General features: G+C 40.9%; 3 protein-coding genes across 5 annotated transcripts in view; all 3 read left to right on the top strand.

Moving 5' to 3' along the window:
- Positions 1-2,745: 2,745 nt before the first annotated feature.
- On the top strand, positions 2,746-13,524 carry tsen54 (TSEN54 tRNA splicing endonuclease subunit). Of its 3 annotated transcripts, XM_076086615.1 has the most exons (13): positions 2,872-2,942; positions 3,759-3,848; positions 4,294-4,452; positions 4,923-4,986; positions 5,861-5,944; positions 6,068-6,166; positions 6,253-6,305; positions 6,709-6,816; positions 8,332-8,794; positions 8,884-9,019; positions 9,134-9,194; positions 10,551-10,664; positions 10,987-13,524. In XM_076086615.1, exons 1-13 carry the CDS (start codon positions 2,887-2,889, stop codon positions 11,135-11,137), a joined length of 1,638 nt encoding a protein of 545 aa, XP_075942730.1. In that variant the 5' UTR covers positions 2,872-2,886; the 3' UTR covers positions 11,138-13,524. The 3 variants fall into 3 exon arrangements, with proteins under 3 accessions (XP_075942732.1, XP_075942730.1, XP_075942731.1); XM_076086617.1 differs by lacking the exon at positions 3,759-3,848 and having other exon boundaries at positions 2,746-2,942; XM_076086616.1 differs by lacking the exons at positions 2,872-2,942; positions 3,759-3,848 and adding an exon at positions 3,002-3,084.
- A 290-nt stretch (positions 13,525-13,814) lies between these two features.
- Positions 13,815-17,561, top strand: LOC142938369 (5-hydroxytryptamine receptor 3A-like). The gene is made up of 8 exons (XM_076081675.1): positions 13,815-14,081; positions 14,804-14,848; positions 14,961-15,070; positions 15,492-15,664; positions 15,747-15,904; positions 15,995-16,205; positions 16,453-16,608; positions 16,941-17,561. The coding sequence occupies exons 1-8, from the start codon at positions 13,998-14,000 to the stop codon at positions 17,207-17,209; spliced, it is 1,206 nt and encodes a 401-aa protein (XP_075937790.1). The 5' UTR covers positions 13,815-13,997; the 3' UTR covers positions 17,210-17,561.
- A 708-nt stretch (positions 17,562-18,269) lies between these two features.
- slc38a12 (solute carrier family 38 member 12) overlaps positions 18,270-21,465 on the top strand; it is a 47,096-nt gene continuing 43,900 nt past the window's right edge. The window contains exons 1-4 of the mRNA XM_076086613.1: positions 18,270-18,423; positions 18,953-19,019; positions 19,632-19,753; positions 20,394-20,475. Coding sequence (XP_075942728.1) covers positions 18,975-19,019; positions 19,632-19,753; positions 20,394-20,475 — 249 coding nt within the window. The 5' untranslated portion in view covers positions 18,270-18,423; positions 18,953-18,974. The remainder of the gene's footprint in view (positions 18,424-18,952; positions 19,020-19,631; positions 19,754-20,393; positions 20,476-21,465) is intronic.

The following is a 21,465-nucleotide window of genomic DNA, read 5'->3' as shown; positions in this document are numbered from 1 at the left end:
TGTTGATCAGGAATTTTTGATTTAATCTTATTGTTTTTCTAGAAAGTTTTTTTGGTTATTTTGTAGACATTAATTTTGGGTCATGACTTTAACTTTTTTTTTTTGGGAGAAACCGGAGAACCCGGAGAACACGGAGAACACGGAGAACCTGGAGAAAACCCAAAAAGTTTTATGAGGAGACCTGGATGTGATGCAGGACTGGAGCTCTTTATTGGATTCAACATGAAAACCATATTACAGAGGGTTTTTTAAGAGAAGATCACCTTCAATTAATGTGGGAGAAACCGGAGAAAACCCGAAAAGTTGCCTTCACGTACACGACACCTTCTCTCCTCGCCTGCAGAGCTTGGTGATGGCTCGGCCCACGGACGAGAAGAACCTGCTGATGCAGCCGCTCTCATTTGTTGATGACGTCAAGTGTTTGTTGATGGAGGAGACGATGCAGTTTTCAAGTGCTGCGTCCCCTATTTTCAAACAATCCAGCACTACATCTGCACTGCCCTTCTTCTTGCACAGCTCGTGGAAGATTTTGTTGTCGAGTTCCTGAAAGGATTTTTCTGTCACATCAAAGTTGACGCCCTCGACTTCGGCCCACGTCTTTTCCAACAGACGCTGAACGATGTCGATGGCCGAGAGATCCCCGAAGCTCCACATCACTTTGCATTTCCTGAATGCCCGCGAAACCAGCTTCTGCAAGATGATCTCAATGAAGATTTTCTTCCTCTCTGTGTTGTCCTGCGCAGGTCGTTCATAGGTCCATTGAGGAACAATGGACCTCTTCTGGTCGTCGACGACCGGTGACGGTGACGGTGTCGGTGCCGGTGACGACTTCTCTAAAGCCTTTGTCATCTTTTCAGCAACATGGTCGACCTGAGTCTTCTGCCACCACTCCAACAGACCCAGGAAGTTCCAGACTTTGTCCCATATCTCAGTGTAAATGTCAACATGTAACTGAGGTTCCCTCGCGGTCCCGTCAGACTCCCTCCCTCTCGACGCTCCTGGGATGATCTCGGGCGGCGAATCTCCGGTCATGTGGGTGAAGATGATGTCACTCAGCTCCTGTGTCATTACCATGGCTTTGCTGTCAGGAAGTCCATTAATCATCGGAAGCACACAATCCTGTTTTCCAGCCTGTGATTTGTCACCATGCCATCCCAGTATGATGGGGAGGGACTGTTCTAAGTCAGTCATCGTTATGGGGCAGTTGTCTTTCTTGGACTGCTTCTTGAATTTGGTCTTCATTTGAAGCAGTATCCTATTCAGCCATGTTTTGACAAAGTGCTTTGTCATAAAGCTCTTGACTTTTTGCCCTCGAGTCTTGGCTGTCTTCTCCGATCCCTTCAGGTCAACTCCCGGAAGACCTTTTTCCAGGAAGCAGTCAGATTGGAGAACCTGAAACTCAGCGTCTGACATTTCATTCAGGAGAGGCTCAGTCATGTCATCCAACTGCCTCTGGATGATTTCCGACTCAGTCAGGCCGTCTGATGGGACCTTCTCCTCGGTTATTGGACCCTCGTCACTGTCGGTTGACACCTGGTATTCTGGACTCGGTCTCTGCCTTCTTGGACAAGGTTTAAACAGCCTTTTCATCTTCCCTATGAATGTCTTTATCATTGTTAGGGCGTAATAAACCATTGTACTTAGTCTGCCCGGGTTAGGGATGTGCTCTGGGGCCAGAGGGCAGAGGGCATAATTGACATTGTCTGCAATCTCTGACCTGATCAGTTTTGTCAAGAGGTCTCCGCTTTTGCACTGGACTCCAACTGGTATGTTTAGCACCTTTTTAAATTCCTCTGGGACTGTGTCGCCCAGATAGGCCTTGACCTCTTCTCGAGACACCGACTTTCTGCTGCTTGAAGCGGCCACCAAGGTCTTGGACACGGTTGAGATTATGTCCAAAAGCAGTTCTAACAAAAGAATTCTGGAGGAGTCATCCGGGGCGCACGATGCCAACACTTCCCACTGTTCTGCTGTCAGGCTATCGAAATAGGCCTCGATCTGTGGGTGGATGGTAAACCTTTGAGTCTGCTGTGTTTCTGAAGTATCCATTGCACTCGTTGTTGATTTGTTGTGGCTCATCGGTATGTTGAGCTCTGAGTAGTTCATGACTGATTTTCCTCAAATACTGTTTGAAAGTATTAAGACTAGACAACGTGTGCTGTAGAGAGTTCAGTGAGCATTCCTAGTTCAGAGGAGGAAAGGCAGACGGAAGGAGGCTCTGATTGGCTGAACCCAAACAACTTCTGCTGCTCAGCAACCATTGCTAGGCAACCAACGTTTTTTTAAAGCACTAAATTCAAATCTCGGAACAACTGATCCTTCGCTAAGCCCCCCCCCCCCCCCCCCCTCTTGGTTACTGTTGCTATGCCTGTCAAATTGGCACTCGTCAAAAAAAAAAAGTTTCTGAATAAAATACCATAAAAGAAGCGTTTCCTCTGTTTACAGATTCTTATCATTTGTGTATATAAATATTTATGTATGTATATAAATATATATATATATAAATATTTATGTATGTGTATATATTTTCAATAACCATGTAAACAGCTTAGCAGGAACATTGTCTTATTGTTGAATAAGGGCAAAAAAACAAGTATATATATATATTTGTATATATAAATATATAAATATATTTGTATATATGAATATTTATGTATATAAATAGACAGTATATATATGTAATTTTCAATAATCATGTAAACGGCTGAGCAGGATTGTTGTCTTATTTGGAATATCAGCCAGCTGGTGGCGGTAATGCGCCAATTCATTGTTTGCCAACCGCCAATAAACCTCAAAAAAGAAAAAAGAAGAAGAAGAAGTGAAAACTAACCAATCAGCTCCACTGAAAAATGTCATGCGCAGTAGACCTGGGGGAGCTGATTAAACATGGCGGACCAAAACAAGAAGGAGCCTGAATTGAAGTTCTACAATGAAATATTAACGTGCGTGAGTTTCTCTAACGGGTAACATTCGAACAGTCATCGACACGAGAGCAATACTTATATACTTATAAAATATGTGTTTTATTTTCTTCATTTTTGTGTACCTTTTATGTTTTTTTGAGTTGTTCTCAGTGGTGCAGTAGTAAGTATTCAGCTCCTTTACGTAAGTACTTTTACGTTAAATGTTGACGTTAAATGTTAACGTAACGCTATGAAGTCACAATTACTCAATGCTCAAAGTGACACTGTCACAAAAACTTCAACATTATAAAAATATTAAAAATTTAAATAAAATGAATTTATGAATAATATTTTTGATATATATTAATATTAATTATATATTTATATATAATATATAATTTAATATAAATAAATACATTTTTATTTGCAGCGTTACATCATTTTGTCTCCTTCTTAAACATGAATGAGTAACAACATATATAAATGTATGCATCTTTAAATATATATTTATATAAACTCACAGGGGACATCATCCTGATTACACACTTTCATTTAAGTAACGTTTTCAATGCAGTACTTTAACTTGTAACAGGGTATTTGTACAGCTTGGTATTGATAGTTTTACTGCAGTAAGGAGTCTGAATACTTCCTGTTTTCAGATGAATGTAAGACGACTGGGTGAGGTCTCATGAACATATGACTCACGATGACAGTACACAATACTGTTATTATATGCAGCTGTGCTTCATAAGTAATATAACACCGAGCAGTAGAGCGTGCAACAACACGCGTGAATGCTGTGTTTATAATGTAGTAACACATCAGGATGTAATCAGTTATTGTGGTTCCCATTAGAATGATACATTCTGTGCATGTAACTGCTGTATGCAGCTACCCGACTTCAAACCACACCGCGTCTTTCGTCTCTTTAGGACGGATAAGCAGGTATTTTGGATATTTTAATAGAAAGAGATATTTGCTTCTTCTTGAATGATGTTCTAAAGTTGTGTCTTTTTTTTAAGAGATCAAACTATTCAAAGTCCGTGCACTGCTCACCTTGAATCCCTAATGTTAGAAACTACAAACTAATGTTAACATCTCCATTAAAGGGTTGTCTGAGGTACTTCTACTATAGTCAGTGTTTTACTACAGTAGATGGAGCAATGGGACGTATTTTAGACTCCTAAAAGAATCATTATCAGTTTAAGTGAATGCTATATTTAGAATACTTTCACTTTAACTTCTTCATTGACTCTAAGAAGTTCAATTTAAAACTACATTTTTTTAATCCAGATCATTACGTGCATATATTTATACGTCTTGCCTTTATTTCCTGATCAAATGATCAAAGGTCGGAAGCTGAAGCTTCTTTTCTTTCTTTAAATTTCAGTCCATCTGAACTGTTTGCAGCCCGGTCCAGGAGCCACAAGATCCCCGTCAGAGGACAGAAGGACTTCTTCCCCGATGACTCGGACGAGCAAAGACGGCGGCTTGAGCAGAGTCTGACTGAGCACTGGAGCCTCATATCAGAGGAGCGAGTGGAGAAGCTGTGAGTAGTCGTGAACATCCACGAGCCCCGTTGTCAGAGAGAAAAGTTTGCAGCTTAGGAAACAAGCGTAGGTTTTCTTTAACCTCATAGATTAGCTTTTTTGGCACATTAAAGTTCAGCTACGGGTGGAGAAAATACAATATTCATGATATTTATGACCAAATACCTTGAATATTCGATATCGTGACGATATTGCAAGGTTGACTTTGCTTTTACAAAATGCTTACACAATACGATTTTTGGATGAATAATCATCATGAATATTGGAAGCACATTCGAACAAGACTCCAAAAAAAAACCTAATGTTGCTCCACATCTGCAGCACGAGTAAATAAGCAGCTGTAAAAGACGATAATATGTCGGGGTTGTGCGTCTGTCTATTAACTCTTTTGCATTTTTATTCTATTCTTTGCTCATAATGTAAAGTATTTGGGTTGAGATGGACACTGTCTGCTTTTGTTCTACTGCAGAGGAAACCTGGTGAAGGCCACATGGATTCCAAGTGAGCAGATTGTGGAGCTTCAGTCTCCAGCGGTGAGTTCTGCATCGCTGAGTGAAACGAGCGCTACACACACTAGAGCTGCACCATTATGGAGAAAAATGATAATCACGATTATTTTTGATCAGTTATTAGCGGTGCAACGGATCAAAACCCTTACGGATCAGAGTCACGGATCACCTAAGACCACAGAGACCTAAGTCAGCAAATATGACTTTTAAAGATCCCTCATCACGTTCTTTCTGCCGCCGATCATTGATGATCCATATTAACAGATACAGATCTCTTTGTTGTTTGATTACATCAGTTGGTCGACAAGGATCCAGAATATTATTATTTTTTGCCACCGTCCCAAAAATAATCCGAAAGGAAAAATGGTATTGCAACATCTTTAATCTTTGTGTTGAAATAGGACTTAGATAAGTTCTGCAGCAGCAACCTCTCAATCACAGTGTAGCCCCGCCCTAAAGCATCCCCTGCTTTATGGTCTGTGTGACTCTAAATGGACCATAATGTACTAAATGAACATCATGCTGTATTGAAGAAGACTTGAAACTAGAGATTGAGACCATAAACTCATGTTTACAATGTTTACTGAGGTAATAAATCAAGAGAGAAGTAGAGTCATTTTCTCATAGACTTCTATACAACCAGAGGAGTCGCCCCCTGGTGGACACTAGAGAGAATGCAGGTGCATTTTAAATGTCAGTATCACAGTCGATTATGTTCATTCAATCGTGGGAGGCCGAAACCGTGAACACGATTAATATTTGATTGATTGCGCAGCCCTAACACACACACACACACACACACACACACACTGATCATTTCTTAACTTCTGCACTGCCTCCTCTTATCTTTAGTCAAATATATTAAATTGTGTCTAAAAACTTTATTTATTTTAAAAAGGGCAAGTTTTGGCAGACGATGGGCTTTTCTGCCACCGCCAAGCAGTTTCTCCTCCCTGAAGAGGCTCTCTACCTGATGGAGTGTGTGAGTGGCACATAAAACCTGCTTACCAGGGTTGTGGTTTACACATCATCCTTTGTGTTAGTCCCCAATGTTTATACAGCACTTGTGATCTGTCGATTGCTGATTGATGTCCTTTGTGAACAGGGGGACCTGCAGGTGCTTCACCAGGACCTGCCGCTGTCCATCCAGGACGGGTACGAGAAGTTTCTGTCCTCGAGCACAGTCAGCCTCCTGCAGTATCAGGTACAAGCAAATGTCCAGCAACATACTCTGAAGGAGGACTTGCACGACTGACGTGGTTCTTAACAATTCCTTCTCATTTACAAAAGGTGTTCGGACATTTGAAGAGGCTTGGCTACGTGGTGCACAGGTTCGATCCCAGGTAATATATAAGATAATAGACCCTTTTCTGTTAATACACATGATGATGTATTTTTGTGGGTGGAGGCAAAATTATTATCAGAAGAAGTTTGTTAACGCCAGCTAGCTTTAGAAAATATGAGTTTTGCTCAATATATACAGTCATTGTATACAGTTACTTGAGAAAGTTAACATCAACCAACGTTCCCAAATTAGAAAGCATGGAACTAGCTAATTAACTAGCCAGCTGCTAAATAATTGTGTTCAATGAAAACATGGTTGAAATAAGCAAGCTAGCTAAGTAGCCTGCCGTACGCCAATCTGGTCCAACTGGATCTTTGGTATTTTGCTCAATGTTTGCTGCGAAAGTCCAGGGTTCTATATCAGCATATCATGTGTGTGTGTGTGTGTTTGGCTTCTTAAAGTTCTCAGCCGTCGTCCTATGCGAGGCAGCTGAACCTGCCTCAGTCACGTGACAGAGCGGAAAAACGTGTGAAGAGGAAGCGCAGCGACAGTCCCTCTACAACATCTAGGTAAACACAGTCCCTCTACAACATCTAGGTAAACACAGTCCCTCTACAACATCTAGGTAAACACAGTCCCTCTACAACATCCAGGTAAACACAGTCCCTCTACAACATCTAGGTAAACACAGTCCCTCTACAACATCCAGGTAAACACAGTCCCTCTACAACATCCAGGTAAACACAGTCCCTCTACAACATCCAGGTAAACACAGTCCCTCTACAACATCCAGGTAAACACAGTCCCTCTACAACATCCAGGTAAACACAGTCCCTCTACAACATCCAGGTAAACACAGTCCCTCTACAACATCCAGGTAAACACAGTCCCTCTACAACATCCAGGTAAACACAGTCCCTCTACAACATCCAGGTAAACACAGTCCCTCTACAACATCCAGGTAAACACAGTCCCTCTACAACATCTAGGTAAACACAGTCCCTCTACAACATCCAGGTAAACACAGTCCCTCTACAACATCCAGGTAAACACAGTCCCTCTACAACATCCAGGTAAACACAGTCCCTCTACAACATCTAGGTAAACACAGTCCCTCTACAACATCTAGGTAAACACAGTCCCTCTACAACATCTAGGTAAACACAGTCCCTCTACAACATCTAGGTAAACACAGTCCCTCTACAACATCTAGGTAAACACAGTCCCTCTACAACATCTAGGTAAACACAGTCCCTCTACAACATCTAGGTAAACACAGTCCCTCTACAACATCCAGGTAAACACAGTCCCTCTACAACATCTAGGTAAACACAGTCCCTCTACAACATCCAGGTAAACACAGTCCCTCTATAACATCTAGGTAAACACAGTCCCTCTACAACATCCAGGTAAACACAGTCCCTCTACAACATCCAGGTAAACACAGTCCCTCTACAACATCCAGGTAAACACAGTCCCTCTACAACATCTAGGTAAACACAGTCCCTCTACAACATCTAGGTAAACACAGTCCCTCTACAACATCCAGGTAAACACAGTCCCTCTACAACATCTAGGTAAACACAGTCCCTCTACAACATCCAGGTAAACACAGTCCCTCTACAACATCCAGGTAAACACAGTCCCTCTACAACATCTAGGTAAACACAGTCCCTCTACAACATCCAGGTAAACACAGTCCCTCTACAACATCCAGGTAAACACAGTCCCTCTACAACATCTAGGTAAACATAGTCCCTCTATAACATCTAGGTAAACACAGTCCCTCTACAACATCTAGGTAAACACAGTCCCTCTACAACATCCAGGTAAACACAGTCCCTCTACAACATCTAGGTAAACATAGTCCCTCTATAACATCTAGGTAAACACAGTCCCTCTACAACATCCAGGTAAACACAGTCCCTCTACAACATCCAGGTAAACACAGTCCCTCTACAACATCCAGGTAAACACAGTCCCTCTACAACATCCAGGTAAACACAGGCATTGAGTGTATTCTTTTCTCGGTGCTTTGAAAAGTTTTCACCCGTCCTGTACACAATGTTTTTCTCTTGCTGTAGTCACACTGAAGCACAAGAAGAATCTGACAGAATGGAGGACAAACGCGGCGGCCATGAAGGTGAGGACGATGAAAAACTTCCAGAGTCACACCCGGTGACGTCTCCGGAGACTTCCGGCACCCACAATGCCGCTGCAAGCTCAGCAGGTGCAGGCGGAGGCGGGACCTGGTGGATGGCGGATGTTCTCGGGGACCAATCGGATCACCAGCGCGCCTCTGGTTCTTCCTCTCACCGGGACTTCAGCTCCATCCTTTTCCCCGACCTGGGCTCCAGGGAGCACCTCCCCAGCTGCCTGGCCTCACCGGACCCTTCTCTGCTCCCCGGGTCTTTGGCTGTGGGGGTCTGTGACGTGTCCCACTGGAGGCGGAGAATAAACCTGAGGGAGGTGAAGATGTCCCCGAAGGAGCAGGAGAGGGAAGAGGCCAGATGGAAGCGCCGGTGGGACGTCAACAAGGACAGACAGGTTTGTGTCGTGTGTGACATCAAAATCTGGAATATGATTGTTTAAATTCAATGGGAGAGGCGGGAATCACATCGTGAGTTTACTTGAAGGTTCGGCAGTGCAGAAACTGGGCGGAGTATCGGGAGCTCCTGGCGAGGCGTGGGGGGAGGCGTGAAGGCCGACCGGCACACCTGTGGAACAGGGAAGTCACTCCTTTACATGACCCAAGACAACCAATCCCCACCGGTGAGACCACATGGACCTAGTCTAGTGAAATACACTTTAACTATATATTCTGGATTTTACAAATATATTTGTCTTATTCAAGTCAATGATATCTGTTTGTTTTTTCTATTCCAGGGCAGCTGCTGGATAAAATCAGTGTGATTGAATCTACACATTTACTCGAGGGAGCGTCCAGGTATCACTTCATTTCATGTTAATACTCCTGTTATTAAAGTGAAGATGATTTATCAGATAACAGTTCAATCAGAAGATACTAAAGCCACGTTTCCACCAAGCTGTTCCTGCTCATTTTTAGTCCCAGGACGATTGTTTAAAGGAACTTCTTTAAAGGTTCCTTCAGCCCGTTGTGGTCTGCGTTTTCATAGCGGTCAACGCGATGACTCTTGTGTTTTTATCTCACTGTGACAACGTTTACTGCTGCACGTTGGATGTCATGAAATGCAGAGGAGACCGAGTTGAAGCGGTGGTGCTGTGTGTTTTTGACCAATCAATGACGTTCATCCTCACAAAAAACACCACCCTGAAAGTTCCTGTACTTTCCTTTTAAGGGGTAAAATGTTTCTGGAATTCAATAGTTCCTCAAATGGGTCGTAGTCCCCGGGAGAAGGTCCTGCGGTTGAAAAACGGGCCTAAGCGGGCGTTTGGGGTGAAGTGTGGCTTCAGGTTTGCGGTGAGACGATGAAATATTGTTTGGGAACTTTTTCAAATAGTGGTGTCCTCTCACTTTGTCCTCTCACACGTATTAAAATGTCTTATTTCTAATTCACAAAGGTCTTAAATATTTCTTGTTGCCTGCCGTACACCGTAACTTTTTTTCATGCTCTTCTCAAAGGCACCAGACTACATTCACAAAACCAGTAATTACATTACAGAGCGTGGGAATTGCTTCTCTACCGCTGCATTAATCGTTTAGTTAGTTTGTGTTATTGTGTGACTTTGTTGTTTTAGTTCGGATTCACCAAAGTCACACGATAACACAAACTAACCGATGGAGGCAGCGGTAGACCAGCAACTCCTGTGATCTGAAACTTAAAATTACTGTTTGTTTGTCAACGGAGTCTGGTGTCTTTGAAGAGAGCGTAGATAACAGCAGGTCCAGTGAAAATAGTGTAAATATAGCGTTCACTTGAACTGATATTGATTCTTTTAGGTGACTAAAATACGTCCACAGCAGTACATTGCTTTACTCCTGTGCTGGTACTCCTGTCACTACTACTATTAGTGTACTAATACACTGACTATGGAGAAGTACCTCATACAACCACACTTCAAAACACCACAACTATCCCTTTAAATACATGTGACCTTGCTGTTCATTGTGATCAGAAACATCAACTCTGAGTCACCTGTGACGCAAAAAGAGTTCATGTGAGGTGAGCTCGGTATCACACACTTTGATTCACAAACACATAAAGACTTTGAGACAAAAGCAGCCAGACGCTGCTCGTTGTACAGCGAGGTTGACCTGTTGTACTGGGGACGGAGAGCGGCATCATTCAGGGGATAACGTTTGTGCTTTTGTTCCGCTCAGGTTAAAAGACTCTGATGACTGGAGGATCTGTTTCAATGTTTACCAACCTGATTCGGTGGCGGACTTCAAGAAGAGCAACCCGGGGAAACCTTACTCCCGCATGTGTGTGTGCAGGTAGGCAGTGCATGTTTACTCAAGATCGGCTTACAGGAAGCAGCAGACGTGTGATGTGGATTATATAATCATCAGAGTGGTCGAAGATAAAAGGACCTTTTGTGTCATGTTTTCCTTTTACAATTTTTTAATTAATCATTTGGTTTGTATAACGTCATAATTGCTTAATACTACTTCCCAGAATGCAATGTGCTTGATTTGTATTTCATTTTTCTGCTGAGTGAGTGATTCAATAGATGCAGATAGTGGCTCCAGTGTGTTGGCCTTCGTCTCTCACAAAAACCGAACAAGATCATTTGATTCTGTCTTCGTTGTTTCTCAGTTTTGGCGGCCTGGTGCCCGACCTGCGAGCCATAAAGCAGCTGGCTCTTCAGAGTGGCGACGTCCCGGTGGTCTTTGCCGTGGTGGACCACGGAGACATCTCCTTCTACACCTTCAAAGACTTCCAGCTGCCCACCGATGTTATCCCCTGAGTCCAAAACCATGTACCGACAAGTATCCAGGACTTATAACGTAATCTGACATACGAAAATTTAAAAATCACCTCCTTCTTTGCCTCAACTAGGGTGCTTCTGTATTGCATCAATTTGTGTTTTTGAATTCGGGGGAAAGTACGATTTATTTTCTGAGCTTCACCAGCTTTAACATCCTTAACTTGCCAAAGAAACAGTTTTTAAGCTTGTAAAAAAAGCTGTTATTAAGTTTTCAGGTGAGAAAGTAAACATTTAGATTCCCAATATGTGATCAGTTTATAAAAATGTAACGCCTCTTTTGAAATGTATGCCGACGTTTTGGGGATTAAAAAAACTATATATTAAATCAAGAACCACTAATATGACGATAGCTATCCATCTGGTTGCTAGTAGCTAGCTGCTAGCTGGCTATCTATTTGTCTGGTTGCTAGTAGCTACTAGCTGCTAGCTGGCTATGTATTTGTCTGGTAGCTAGTAGCTACTAGCTGCTAGCTGGCTATGTATGTTTCTGTTTACTAGTAGCTAACTAGCTTCTCCCTGGCTATCTATTTGTCTACTTGCTTGTAGCTAGCTAGCAGACAGACAGGTTGGTTTAATATGCTCTGTAGAACTAATATCTATATATTTGTACTCTGTGCAGACCTCTTCTACCCTTCTGGCATTGAGAGTAATTACAATCACATGTTCTTTTGTATTCCGGTTAAACGGATGTACTAATAGGCCTCTAAACCTTTGTAGTTCCTCATAGCAGAGCTATGGTGGAGGTATGTGTATGTGTCTCAACCGAAAGTATGAATAGAAATGCTTTGGACAAGAAGTGTTTTTAATTCTCCACACAGTGGCTTGATCAGTTTTCCAGCTCTAATGCTGTCAGAGAGAAAAGATATATTCCTAATTCATTTCTGGGACCACCAGACCATCAGAGTGACTTATTCAAACTATTACGCCGACCAGACTTTTTACTGTTTATTTTTCTGCAGCAGCAACAAGATTGATTGAGTACTTTATTCTTAGTGGGAAATAAATTGTCGTTCCAAACCCCTATTCCACAAAACAAATCTACTCACATAAACTAGAAAACACGGTGAACAATAACCGCCAACAGGCTGCCACTGAAGGGTGGTTTAGTGTGCATTAAAGAAATAAAGGTAATTCACAGCAAAAAATACAGTTTTACTGTATAAATATTAAATATACACTCATAGATTTATCAGTTTTAAAGCATCATCAGTGAGCTGGCAGGAAAATGTTGGAGTTAAGCGCACTATTAGTCCTATAATAACACAAAAATTTGTATTATTAAATTGATGAATCGATACACTTTACATTGTCTTGGGTGTGATTCAAGGATATTCATGGGGACAGGTTAAAAACCTGCTAAACAACTGTTTTTTCCATTTTTTTTTAAAGGGGTTAAAATGTGCATAAACTGTGGACTCACTGTGACTCACTGTCTTCATACACACAGTTTGTTTTTATTTACCTAACGCACTGGTTTGTGAGGGTCTCGACTCCCACTAGGGGTTGCTACACCTGCTAGATGTTAATTGGTGTAAGACAACTTAAAAATATATACATAAAGTTGGACTTTATCTCAGGGTTTCATTCATTTCTGTGAAGAAAACTGAATTAAATTGATATTTTAGAATGATATAAACACAAAGCACCTGGAAGAAGTAAACAATTAATTTACATTACAGTCATTTAGCAGATGCTTTTATCCAAAGCGACTTACAATTCAGAGTCTATCACATTTCTACACCGTAGGCACAACTACGGGAGCACTTTTGGGGTTAAGTGTCTTGCTCAAGGACATCGACATGCGACTAGCAGAGCCGGAGCCGGGGATTGAACCGCCGCCCCTCTGATTGAAAGACGGCCCTGCTATCCACTTAGTCACAGTCGCCCCAATTTGTCCAAAAAAGAAGCCGATTGAAGAGAAAGTAAAACATTTGGATTGAGTGTCGCTACAAATTGTGGTGAATGAGTGTTCATGTAATATAACTCTTAAATTTATCTCTTTTTTTCAGCCGCTTTGCTGATAAAGAACGAGTTAGTAAGAGGGCCTTGAATTCAGATCTATTAGTCAAACTAATATTCTTTAACTTTGACGCTCAAGTGAAAATACTCCGTGAGCGACGAGACTGAAAGTCCCTTCAGCGGTTAATAAAACAGTCTCACCACAAGGTCCATTAGTCTGTTCTGGAGCTTTCTATCACATCTCATGGTCTTCCACAGCATACATGAAGCTTGTAGAAATGTCTCATTCTTTTTTGGGATCCGGAGTATTTAACAAAGGGAAATGTGCATCTCACATATTGCTGTTCACTTCTTTCTATGTGCAGGATATTTTTTTATCAGTTTCTAATTAAAAACCTGGAATCATTTCTCGTCTCACGTGTTTTTCTTTGTTGTTTTCCTGACCACATGAGAGCGGTGTGCACACTGAAACCCATTTCCACATTCACACTGAGATCTCCTGGTGTTGACTCTTCTCCTCAGCTGCAGGTTGAACAACGGAGCGCGTTGACAATGCAATTAATTACATCTATTGATGCCTCTTCTGCTCGTTCTGCTGCCGCATTGTTCTGATGTTTATGCATCGCAGCCTTAAAAGGGTTTCGCTCACATTGAGATGAAGCCAAACAGCCATGTCGACTCTGAGGACTCTAGCTTTTCTTGCTTTGATCGGCGAGTTATTAAACTTAAAACATATTGGGGGTTTGATTCGATTAACTGATGTTTATTAAAGTGTGTAAATGTTTTGCGTCTGCTTCCAGGTGTTTGCAGCTGTCAGGCCTCAGACTGCTCGTACCGCGGTCTGCTGACTCACCTGAACCTGACGACCACTGATAAAGTTATGGCCGTCATGCGGCCCGTGAAGAACTGGACGACCCCCACCCTCGTTCAGATGGACTTGGTGTTGTACGGTATTCTAGAAGTGGTGAGTGTCTTTGAAGACTTTATGGATTTTTACTGAGTGTGTTTGTTATTTAAAGGGTCAGTTCAACCAAAGAATATATAAATTCACCATTTTCAATATTAAAAATAGCGAGTTTTCATTTTTTTTAAACTGCTGGAAATACATTTACTTAATTTATAAATGCTTCTTTAATTTGAGTATTTTATTTCATTTTTGTATTTTATTATCTTAAATAATATTGCATTTCTAAATTGATTTAATGACAACAACTCAAATCAGCTCCACCTGCAGCTAAACTAAAATAAATACTAAAATCCACTAATGTCTTTGTTTCAGACGTCCTGAAGTCTAGAAAACGTATTTATTTTCTATCTTGTGAAGAAAGAATCATCTTTCAGGATGTTTCTGTAATTAGCGTTTTAATTAAAGTACATTTAGCAGCTGATGCTTCTGTTACTAAAGTATTCATTTTAAATGCAGAACATGTTTACAGTTAGTGATAACTACTTTTACTTAAATTAAAGGGTCTGCATATTATTACATGCTCTTTTATCCCTAGTTCAATGGAACCAGGACTTTGTTCCACACAATTAAAGATGGCAGATATTTAAAAACCTGCAGAATAGATGGCACGAGATTTAAAATGTGTGTGACTTTGGGTGAATTGATCATCTCTAGTAAACAACGCTGTTTTATTTTATTGTAAATAAATACTTAACCACCGTGCTGCTGACTGTCTGCAGGATGAGAAGTCTCAGACTGTCACGAGTCACATCTGGATAAGAATGGTGAGAATCTCAAACATCAGTGATCTTTAATCGCCAGATAAAAATATAAATCCTCAGCAGCGTCGTTTGAGCTGTGCGTTTAAATGAGACGATGTGTTTTATTTCTCCTCAGGGCTGGACGAATGAATTCCTCACCTGGAATCCGTCGGACTTCTGTGGGATCGACAGGATGACGATTCCGAGGTCGAGTCTGTGGATCCCAGATGTTGACATCGAGGAGGAGTACGAGCTGCTCGTTACAGTTTGTAGTTTCATGTCTTTTAATGAGCTTCATGAACGGAACCAAATCTTTCCTTTTTGTTCCAAAATCTGAACATCAAATTTAGAGCAAAACAGATTAAAAGAAGAACTTCACCCAGATTATACAACACCTGAACAGTTATAATCGATCATTTAAAGAGAGCAAATGGGGACAAGAATTGTAAGTGACAGTTTTATGTCGTAAAAATTGTTAAAATATTATTTCAAAGTAGCCTCCAGGAGAGAGAAAACATGTCTGCACACTATTAAGTGTTAAATTAGTGATATAACTGGTGATGTAGATGCTGCGATTTGTTTCGATCTCTGTATTGATGAAAGCTCTCTGCTCTGACCAGTTGTATTAATGAAGGTAGTTAAAGTCCTCTTGTCTCCGTCTCTTCAGTGCGTCTGATACTGGGACCATCCACAACAGTCCGGTCATCAGTTTGTCTCCGTCAGGCTCGGTGCTGGCGAACACACGGCAGCGTCTCACCTCCACCTGTCTGCTCATCATCACCTTGTTCCCCTTCGATAAGCAGCGCTGTAACTTCACCTTCTCTTCAATGACCTCAGACGGTAGAATCACACCACAGGCTCACCTCACTATCTCACTGCCAACACATCTGTTGTAATGATTTTAGTATTTTTCCCCACGCAGCAGAGACGATAGCACTGGGAACCGCCTCCACCGACACACTGCTCACCAGGGTGTCTGAGCAGCTCATGGTGACACGGGGAGAATGGAATCTCGACAAAATAGAAATAGACTATTGTAGTAAAAACAGAAGTGGATGTCAAAGCAGCCTCGTATACACCGTAAGAAAACATTTATAATGACATCTATGACCAGATTCTGTGTTTTATTTATTTTATTAGTAACAAACATGTGCTTTCTTTGTGTTTCAGATCATAATCTCCAGGAAGCCGATGCTGTACGTGATCATTTTCATCGTGCCCTTGTTTTATTTCGTGTTGCTGGACGTTTGCTCGTTCTTCATCAGCGAGGCTCGAGGGGAGAAGCTGAGCTTCAAGGTGACGGTTCTGCTGTCCATCTCCGTCCTGCTGCTGATTCTGAAGGACCTGCTGCCCTCCACTGAAGATCGTCTGCCGATGATTGGTGAGCTGCCCACGCAGGCATGTGATATATGATATGATACATACATATAGAGTGATGTATATGATATATAAACCGTCTGTCATACACATATGATAGAGTGTTCATTGTGCTACGGAAGCCCTGAGAGGCTAGTGGGAAAAACAAGATCTATAAACTGATCTAAACAGTTTTTCTCTCACGTGTTTATGGCTGAAAAAACAAAAAGGATCACTCTGACCACAAATGTCTCCTCCCCTTTGCTCTGTAGCCACGTACTGTGTTGGGATCTTCGCCCTGGTGGGGATCAGCGTCCTGGAGGCCATGCTGGTCGGCTTCCTGTACGACCTCGACGGTTATTGTAGCAACGCTCAAACTCCCGATGATGCCCAAGTGGACATTCAGCTGGAAGTGGACTTTCACAAAGGTAAACCTCTTTACTTAATACTTTTCTATCTTTTTACAAAATGAACCAAAACACTGTTAACGAGGAAGATCTTGGGAAGATAATAATGAGAATAAATATGAAACTAAATTTAAATCAAACCCCTTAAACTTAAAATTTATCTGGTTTGAATTGAAATCAAACACTAACAAAGATTACAAGATATTTAGTCAGCTGATGTGTAGAGGGAACCATGAAGTGCATCCCAATACAGATGCACCAACGATCCCACATGAACATATCAGACCTGGAACACAACTTGATATATTACGGATCATTCTGCTGAATCATCCCCCCCCCCCCTCTCACCTCAGAGTCCGATGGAGCTGAAGAGCCTCCAGAGAGAAGCTCCCTCCCTCTGAATCGACCCGACGACCGAGACCTGCTCAGACTGATTCTGGAGGAAGTGAAGACGGCTCGACGTGAAGCCGGAGGGCCGGAGGAAGACGAGCGACGGCCCGGATGCTACAGAAGACTCTCTAAGATCATCGACTCGGTGTTCTTCGTCCTCTATTTCCTGACTGTTGCAGGTTTTCTCACGTACATGAACGTCGTGTGGATGACACAAATCATTTCAATCTGATGAGATGACGTGTGTGTAATCAGTGCACGCTCTTAACTCAGACGAGGATTATTTTTTAATAACTAAATTCTTCCGTCCTTTAATTCTTCTTTTCCATTGTTTTTCAAAGTGCAGAACATGAAAATGATTGTATGTTATGAACTGTGGGACTTTTAAAATCTAAATAAAGTTAATTTGTGATTTATATATTATAAATATATATAATATATATATATATTTTTTTTCTATTGTATATGAGATACGAGGTAAAATGAAGAAATGAAGAAATGAGAGAGAGTTGATATGTAATGGAACATGAACGTACTTTGTTTCAGTGTTTAACTCATTAAATATTGTAATTTGTGTCTTTTAATATGTTGGTTTATTCCAGAACTACATTGAAAATGTTTCTTCAGTAAAACTAGAAAGTTTAATCATTAAAAATGTAGTTCGAATATTCAAAGTGTGACAAAGTGTTATATATTCTATCATTAGATTATTATGTACTCGTGCATTAATGTAAAAGCAGGATTTTAATGCTCATTTTAAACTATTATGATTATTTTCATTGTAGATTAATCTGCTGAATATTTCCTCTATTAATTAATCGATTGATTAGTTTGTAAAAATACAGAAAATAGTGAGAAATGCAGACAGTCAACATTATTACTGACACATTAAAGTTATCAACATTATTCAATCTGGAACCGTCAAATGTTTTTACACATAAAATGACATATGAAATAAATAAATAATACATAATAAATAAACAATAAATACTAAATAATAAATACATTATATTAAACTATTTTTATAATTATAAAATTATAAATAATACAATATATCCCTCTGAGATGGAACCACTGGTAGATACTTCATAATAAACAGAGACAATAACGATACATAACACAGATACAGGTGCACGTGTGTCATATGACAAGTGTCACGTGTCATGTAACATGTGACATGTGTCATGTGACCTCGTGATTTGTTTCCCGCACCAACAACAACGATCAAATCTTTTTTTTTTTACTTTCACAATAAAAGCTTCTTTTTTTTTACATCAACCTTTACCTACGACGGAGGAGGTTTTACGTTGAAAGCCATAACCGGAAGTGGTATTTTATGTTAGCATCAGGTTGACGTGTTTCTTCCTGCGGGTGCAGATCAGCTGCTTCTCTTAGCTTCTGGCTAGCTTAGCAGCTAAACTAGCAAGACACACTGAAATAAGTGAGGTGAGGAGTGTTTACTGCTAGTTTTCTTTAATGACACGCTGATCTAGCCCCTCACGTGTATTAGTGCATGTAGTAAAACGTTAAAATATATTGTATATTTGGTGTGGTAGCTAATGTATTATAAGCTACGCTGCTAGCTGCGTTGCTAGCAAGGAAATGTCAGATCAACAATTATTATTATAATTATTATTATTATTAACACGTGCTGCTTTCTGAATTATGACCAAGCCGAAACGAAAAGTGGTCCTTAAAATGTAATAAAAGTCTTGAATGATCTTTGATATATTCACACTTTATGCGACAACATAACAGTAAATATTAAATTGCAAGATGTGCAATGGGAGTTCTTTTCAAACTGAACAACCATTTATTATGTTTTTTTCTTCCATTTTCAATGTTTCTTATTACACTACAGAGCTTGTCTGGGCAATAGTTTACTTAATTATGATCATGCCATTAAAGTAGATTTAAATCTTGATGGAATAAGTGATACAAACTGAATTTAACTTCCGGTCTGTTGTTCCTTCAGGTGAGGACCAGTGTCGTCCACCATGGCAGGTGGGATCACAGAGAGCGGGGAGCCCTACTCCCCTTTTGTGAGTATCATATATATATTATATCATATCAGGCAGGAGGCTGTTGTTCATTTTAGTGTTTTTTAATATCTGTTGACTGTGAAATATCAGTGTTTTGTTTTTGGTAGCTTTGGAGCTGCAGTTAAAATGTTAAATATTAAACTACAGAAGTTGCAGCCTTTCTCTCTGATTACTTTTACGTGTTTTAATCTTCACACTTTGTTTCTTTTTCTTCTTGAGCTATTTAAATTAACTGCCCGTTGTGTTTCAAACACTTTGTAAACTTGGGACAGAAAAGGATCAAACGTGTTTGTGAATAGATGTGAAAGTGCGGTGAAGAATAAAGAGGAAACTATAAAGTGCACACACCAGGGTTTCTGGTCTGGACTTAGTTTTAGTCAACTCACTTCAGTCCCTCACTGCTTACGTCAGCATGATTTCGCAGCAGTTTCTTTGAATTTTGCTGACAGCTGAGTTTAAGTGTTGCCCAATGAGCACAGAGGTTGTCCTTTGCATAGTTTGAATACTCCAGCATGTAGACGAACACCTGATAGCAGTGCTTTTGATTTGTTTTGTTTGACTGTTTTTGTGAGCTGCCTTTCTTCAGCTCGTCCGCTCTTCCTTCTCCTCCAGGTGGGTCTGGTGTACATGTTCAACCTGATCGTGGGAACAGGAGCTCTGACGATGCCCAAAGCCTTCGCTGCGGCCGGTTGGGTGGTCAGCATCGCGCTCATCTCCTTCTTAGGCTTCATGAGGTGACTTTTGTTCCACACATCTACCTTTTTATTTCCCCCTCATGCATCGTTCTGTCCAACAGAGACGACGTGAACACGCAGAGCTGAAGGCCGGAATCTTCATCCAACATCTGCTTTATTCTTTAGTTTATATCCAGATTCAGTATTAATGTTCCCTGTTCAGATAGAAGTGATCAGAGGACTTTTAATGCCAATGTTTTTATTATATTAAGCATACAAAGTTTTGTTTTTTTGGTATTTAAAGAGGCAATAATCTATATATTAATGTAACATATGATAATGTAAAGACATCGCTCGGAGTGACAAACCTGCAGCTCTTTGAGGAGCTTCATGGTGAGTTTCAGCTCATCGTTTCTTCTTCTGGTTCACTCTCACAGCGTCACTCTCACAGAATAATCTGTAAAAAGTGACTTTATTCTGCAAACAGCTGACGGAGTCAGAAACTCGCTGGTGAACATTTAGCAGCTGAAGAGAAAAACATTTCCTACGAATCACTGCAGCTTTTAATGAAACGGATGTTCACATATTCACATGAAGTTGTTTTCATTGAAAGCAGCAGTGTGACGCGTGTGACAGTGTTTCAATGGATGAACCGAACTTCATTTCATCAAAACTTCCCTCTCGTCTTTCGTTCTTTCAGCTACATGACGACCACGTTTGTGATTGAGTCGATGGCGGCGGCGAACGCTCAGCTGCGCTGGAAGAGGAGGAAGCAGGAAGAGGTGAGACGGTAAACATCTGTTAGTAGGACGTTGGTTCTCTAGTCTTTCTTCAGAGAGTTTGTCTAATACGACATGAAGCCAAAGCTTTAGCTCTGGATGTGTTCACAGGTCTTCTTCTGACGTGTTTATGCAGCTAAAGAACTTTAATCCTGTGAAATACGTCAGAACACACACAGAATCCAGACTACAGTGACGGTTAAACGTGAGACAGATTAGTGAGAACTATCCGTTCTTCCTTTTGGAGCTACGCTTCTGTAATTGATTCCTTAAAAAGTCGACTTATTATAAATCCTCAGTTCACACTGAGGACTCAAATACTGGATGAAATGGGAGCGTTGTGTGAGGTCAGCAGTGAACTCAGTGCAGGAGGTTTCACTGGAGCTGCTTTGGTTTTAACGTCATATTTTTGTTCTAATAATTTGCATAATAATGGAAGTTCCGCGACAGATATCTGCGCCGTAGGTTTCAACTGTTGATGAAGATGGAGGCCATATTTAATTATATTCCACTCACTCTATCATTTACGTTGTTTTAAAGTAATAAATGTCGCGTTTTCCATCACTCAGCCGTGATTGGTCGGCCACAGAAGGAAGGCGGAGCTAACGTGACAGTCTCGCTCTTTAACTTGTATGTGAAGCGACGTTCTGTTTCTTTCTCTGCTAGCGAAGCGACTCGTAAACGAAACCAAAGAAACTAATTTGACGTCACACTGACGGGAACTCTGGGAAGTTGAATCCCTAAAAAACACGCCTTTAATGACCGCTGATCTCCTCCGGTGACGTCAAAGAGAACCGTGAGATATTTAACTTTAATGAGATTATAATAAACAGACTGTTAGTGTGAAACTCAACCATACTGTGTCTTCATCGTGCAAACATGCAGCACTAATAGTGACCTCGTTCTCCTTATTTTACTTTATCAACACACAAAGCTACGACAAACTTTCTTCCAGAGGAAGCTGTATCTTTATACATAATGTGAGGCTGTGGT

The sequence above is a fragment of the Anarhichas minor genome, unplaced genomic scaffold, assembly GCF_050575085.1.
Source record: "Anarhichas minor isolate MPS153535 unplaced genomic scaffold, ASM5057508v1 ptg000007l, whole genome shotgun sequence".
NCBI lineage: Eukaryota > Metazoa > Chordata > Actinopteri > Perciformes > Anarhichadidae > Anarhichas > Anarhichas minor.
Note: the sequence above shows the minus strand (reverse complement) of the source record. Positions and strands in the feature narration are given on the sequence as shown.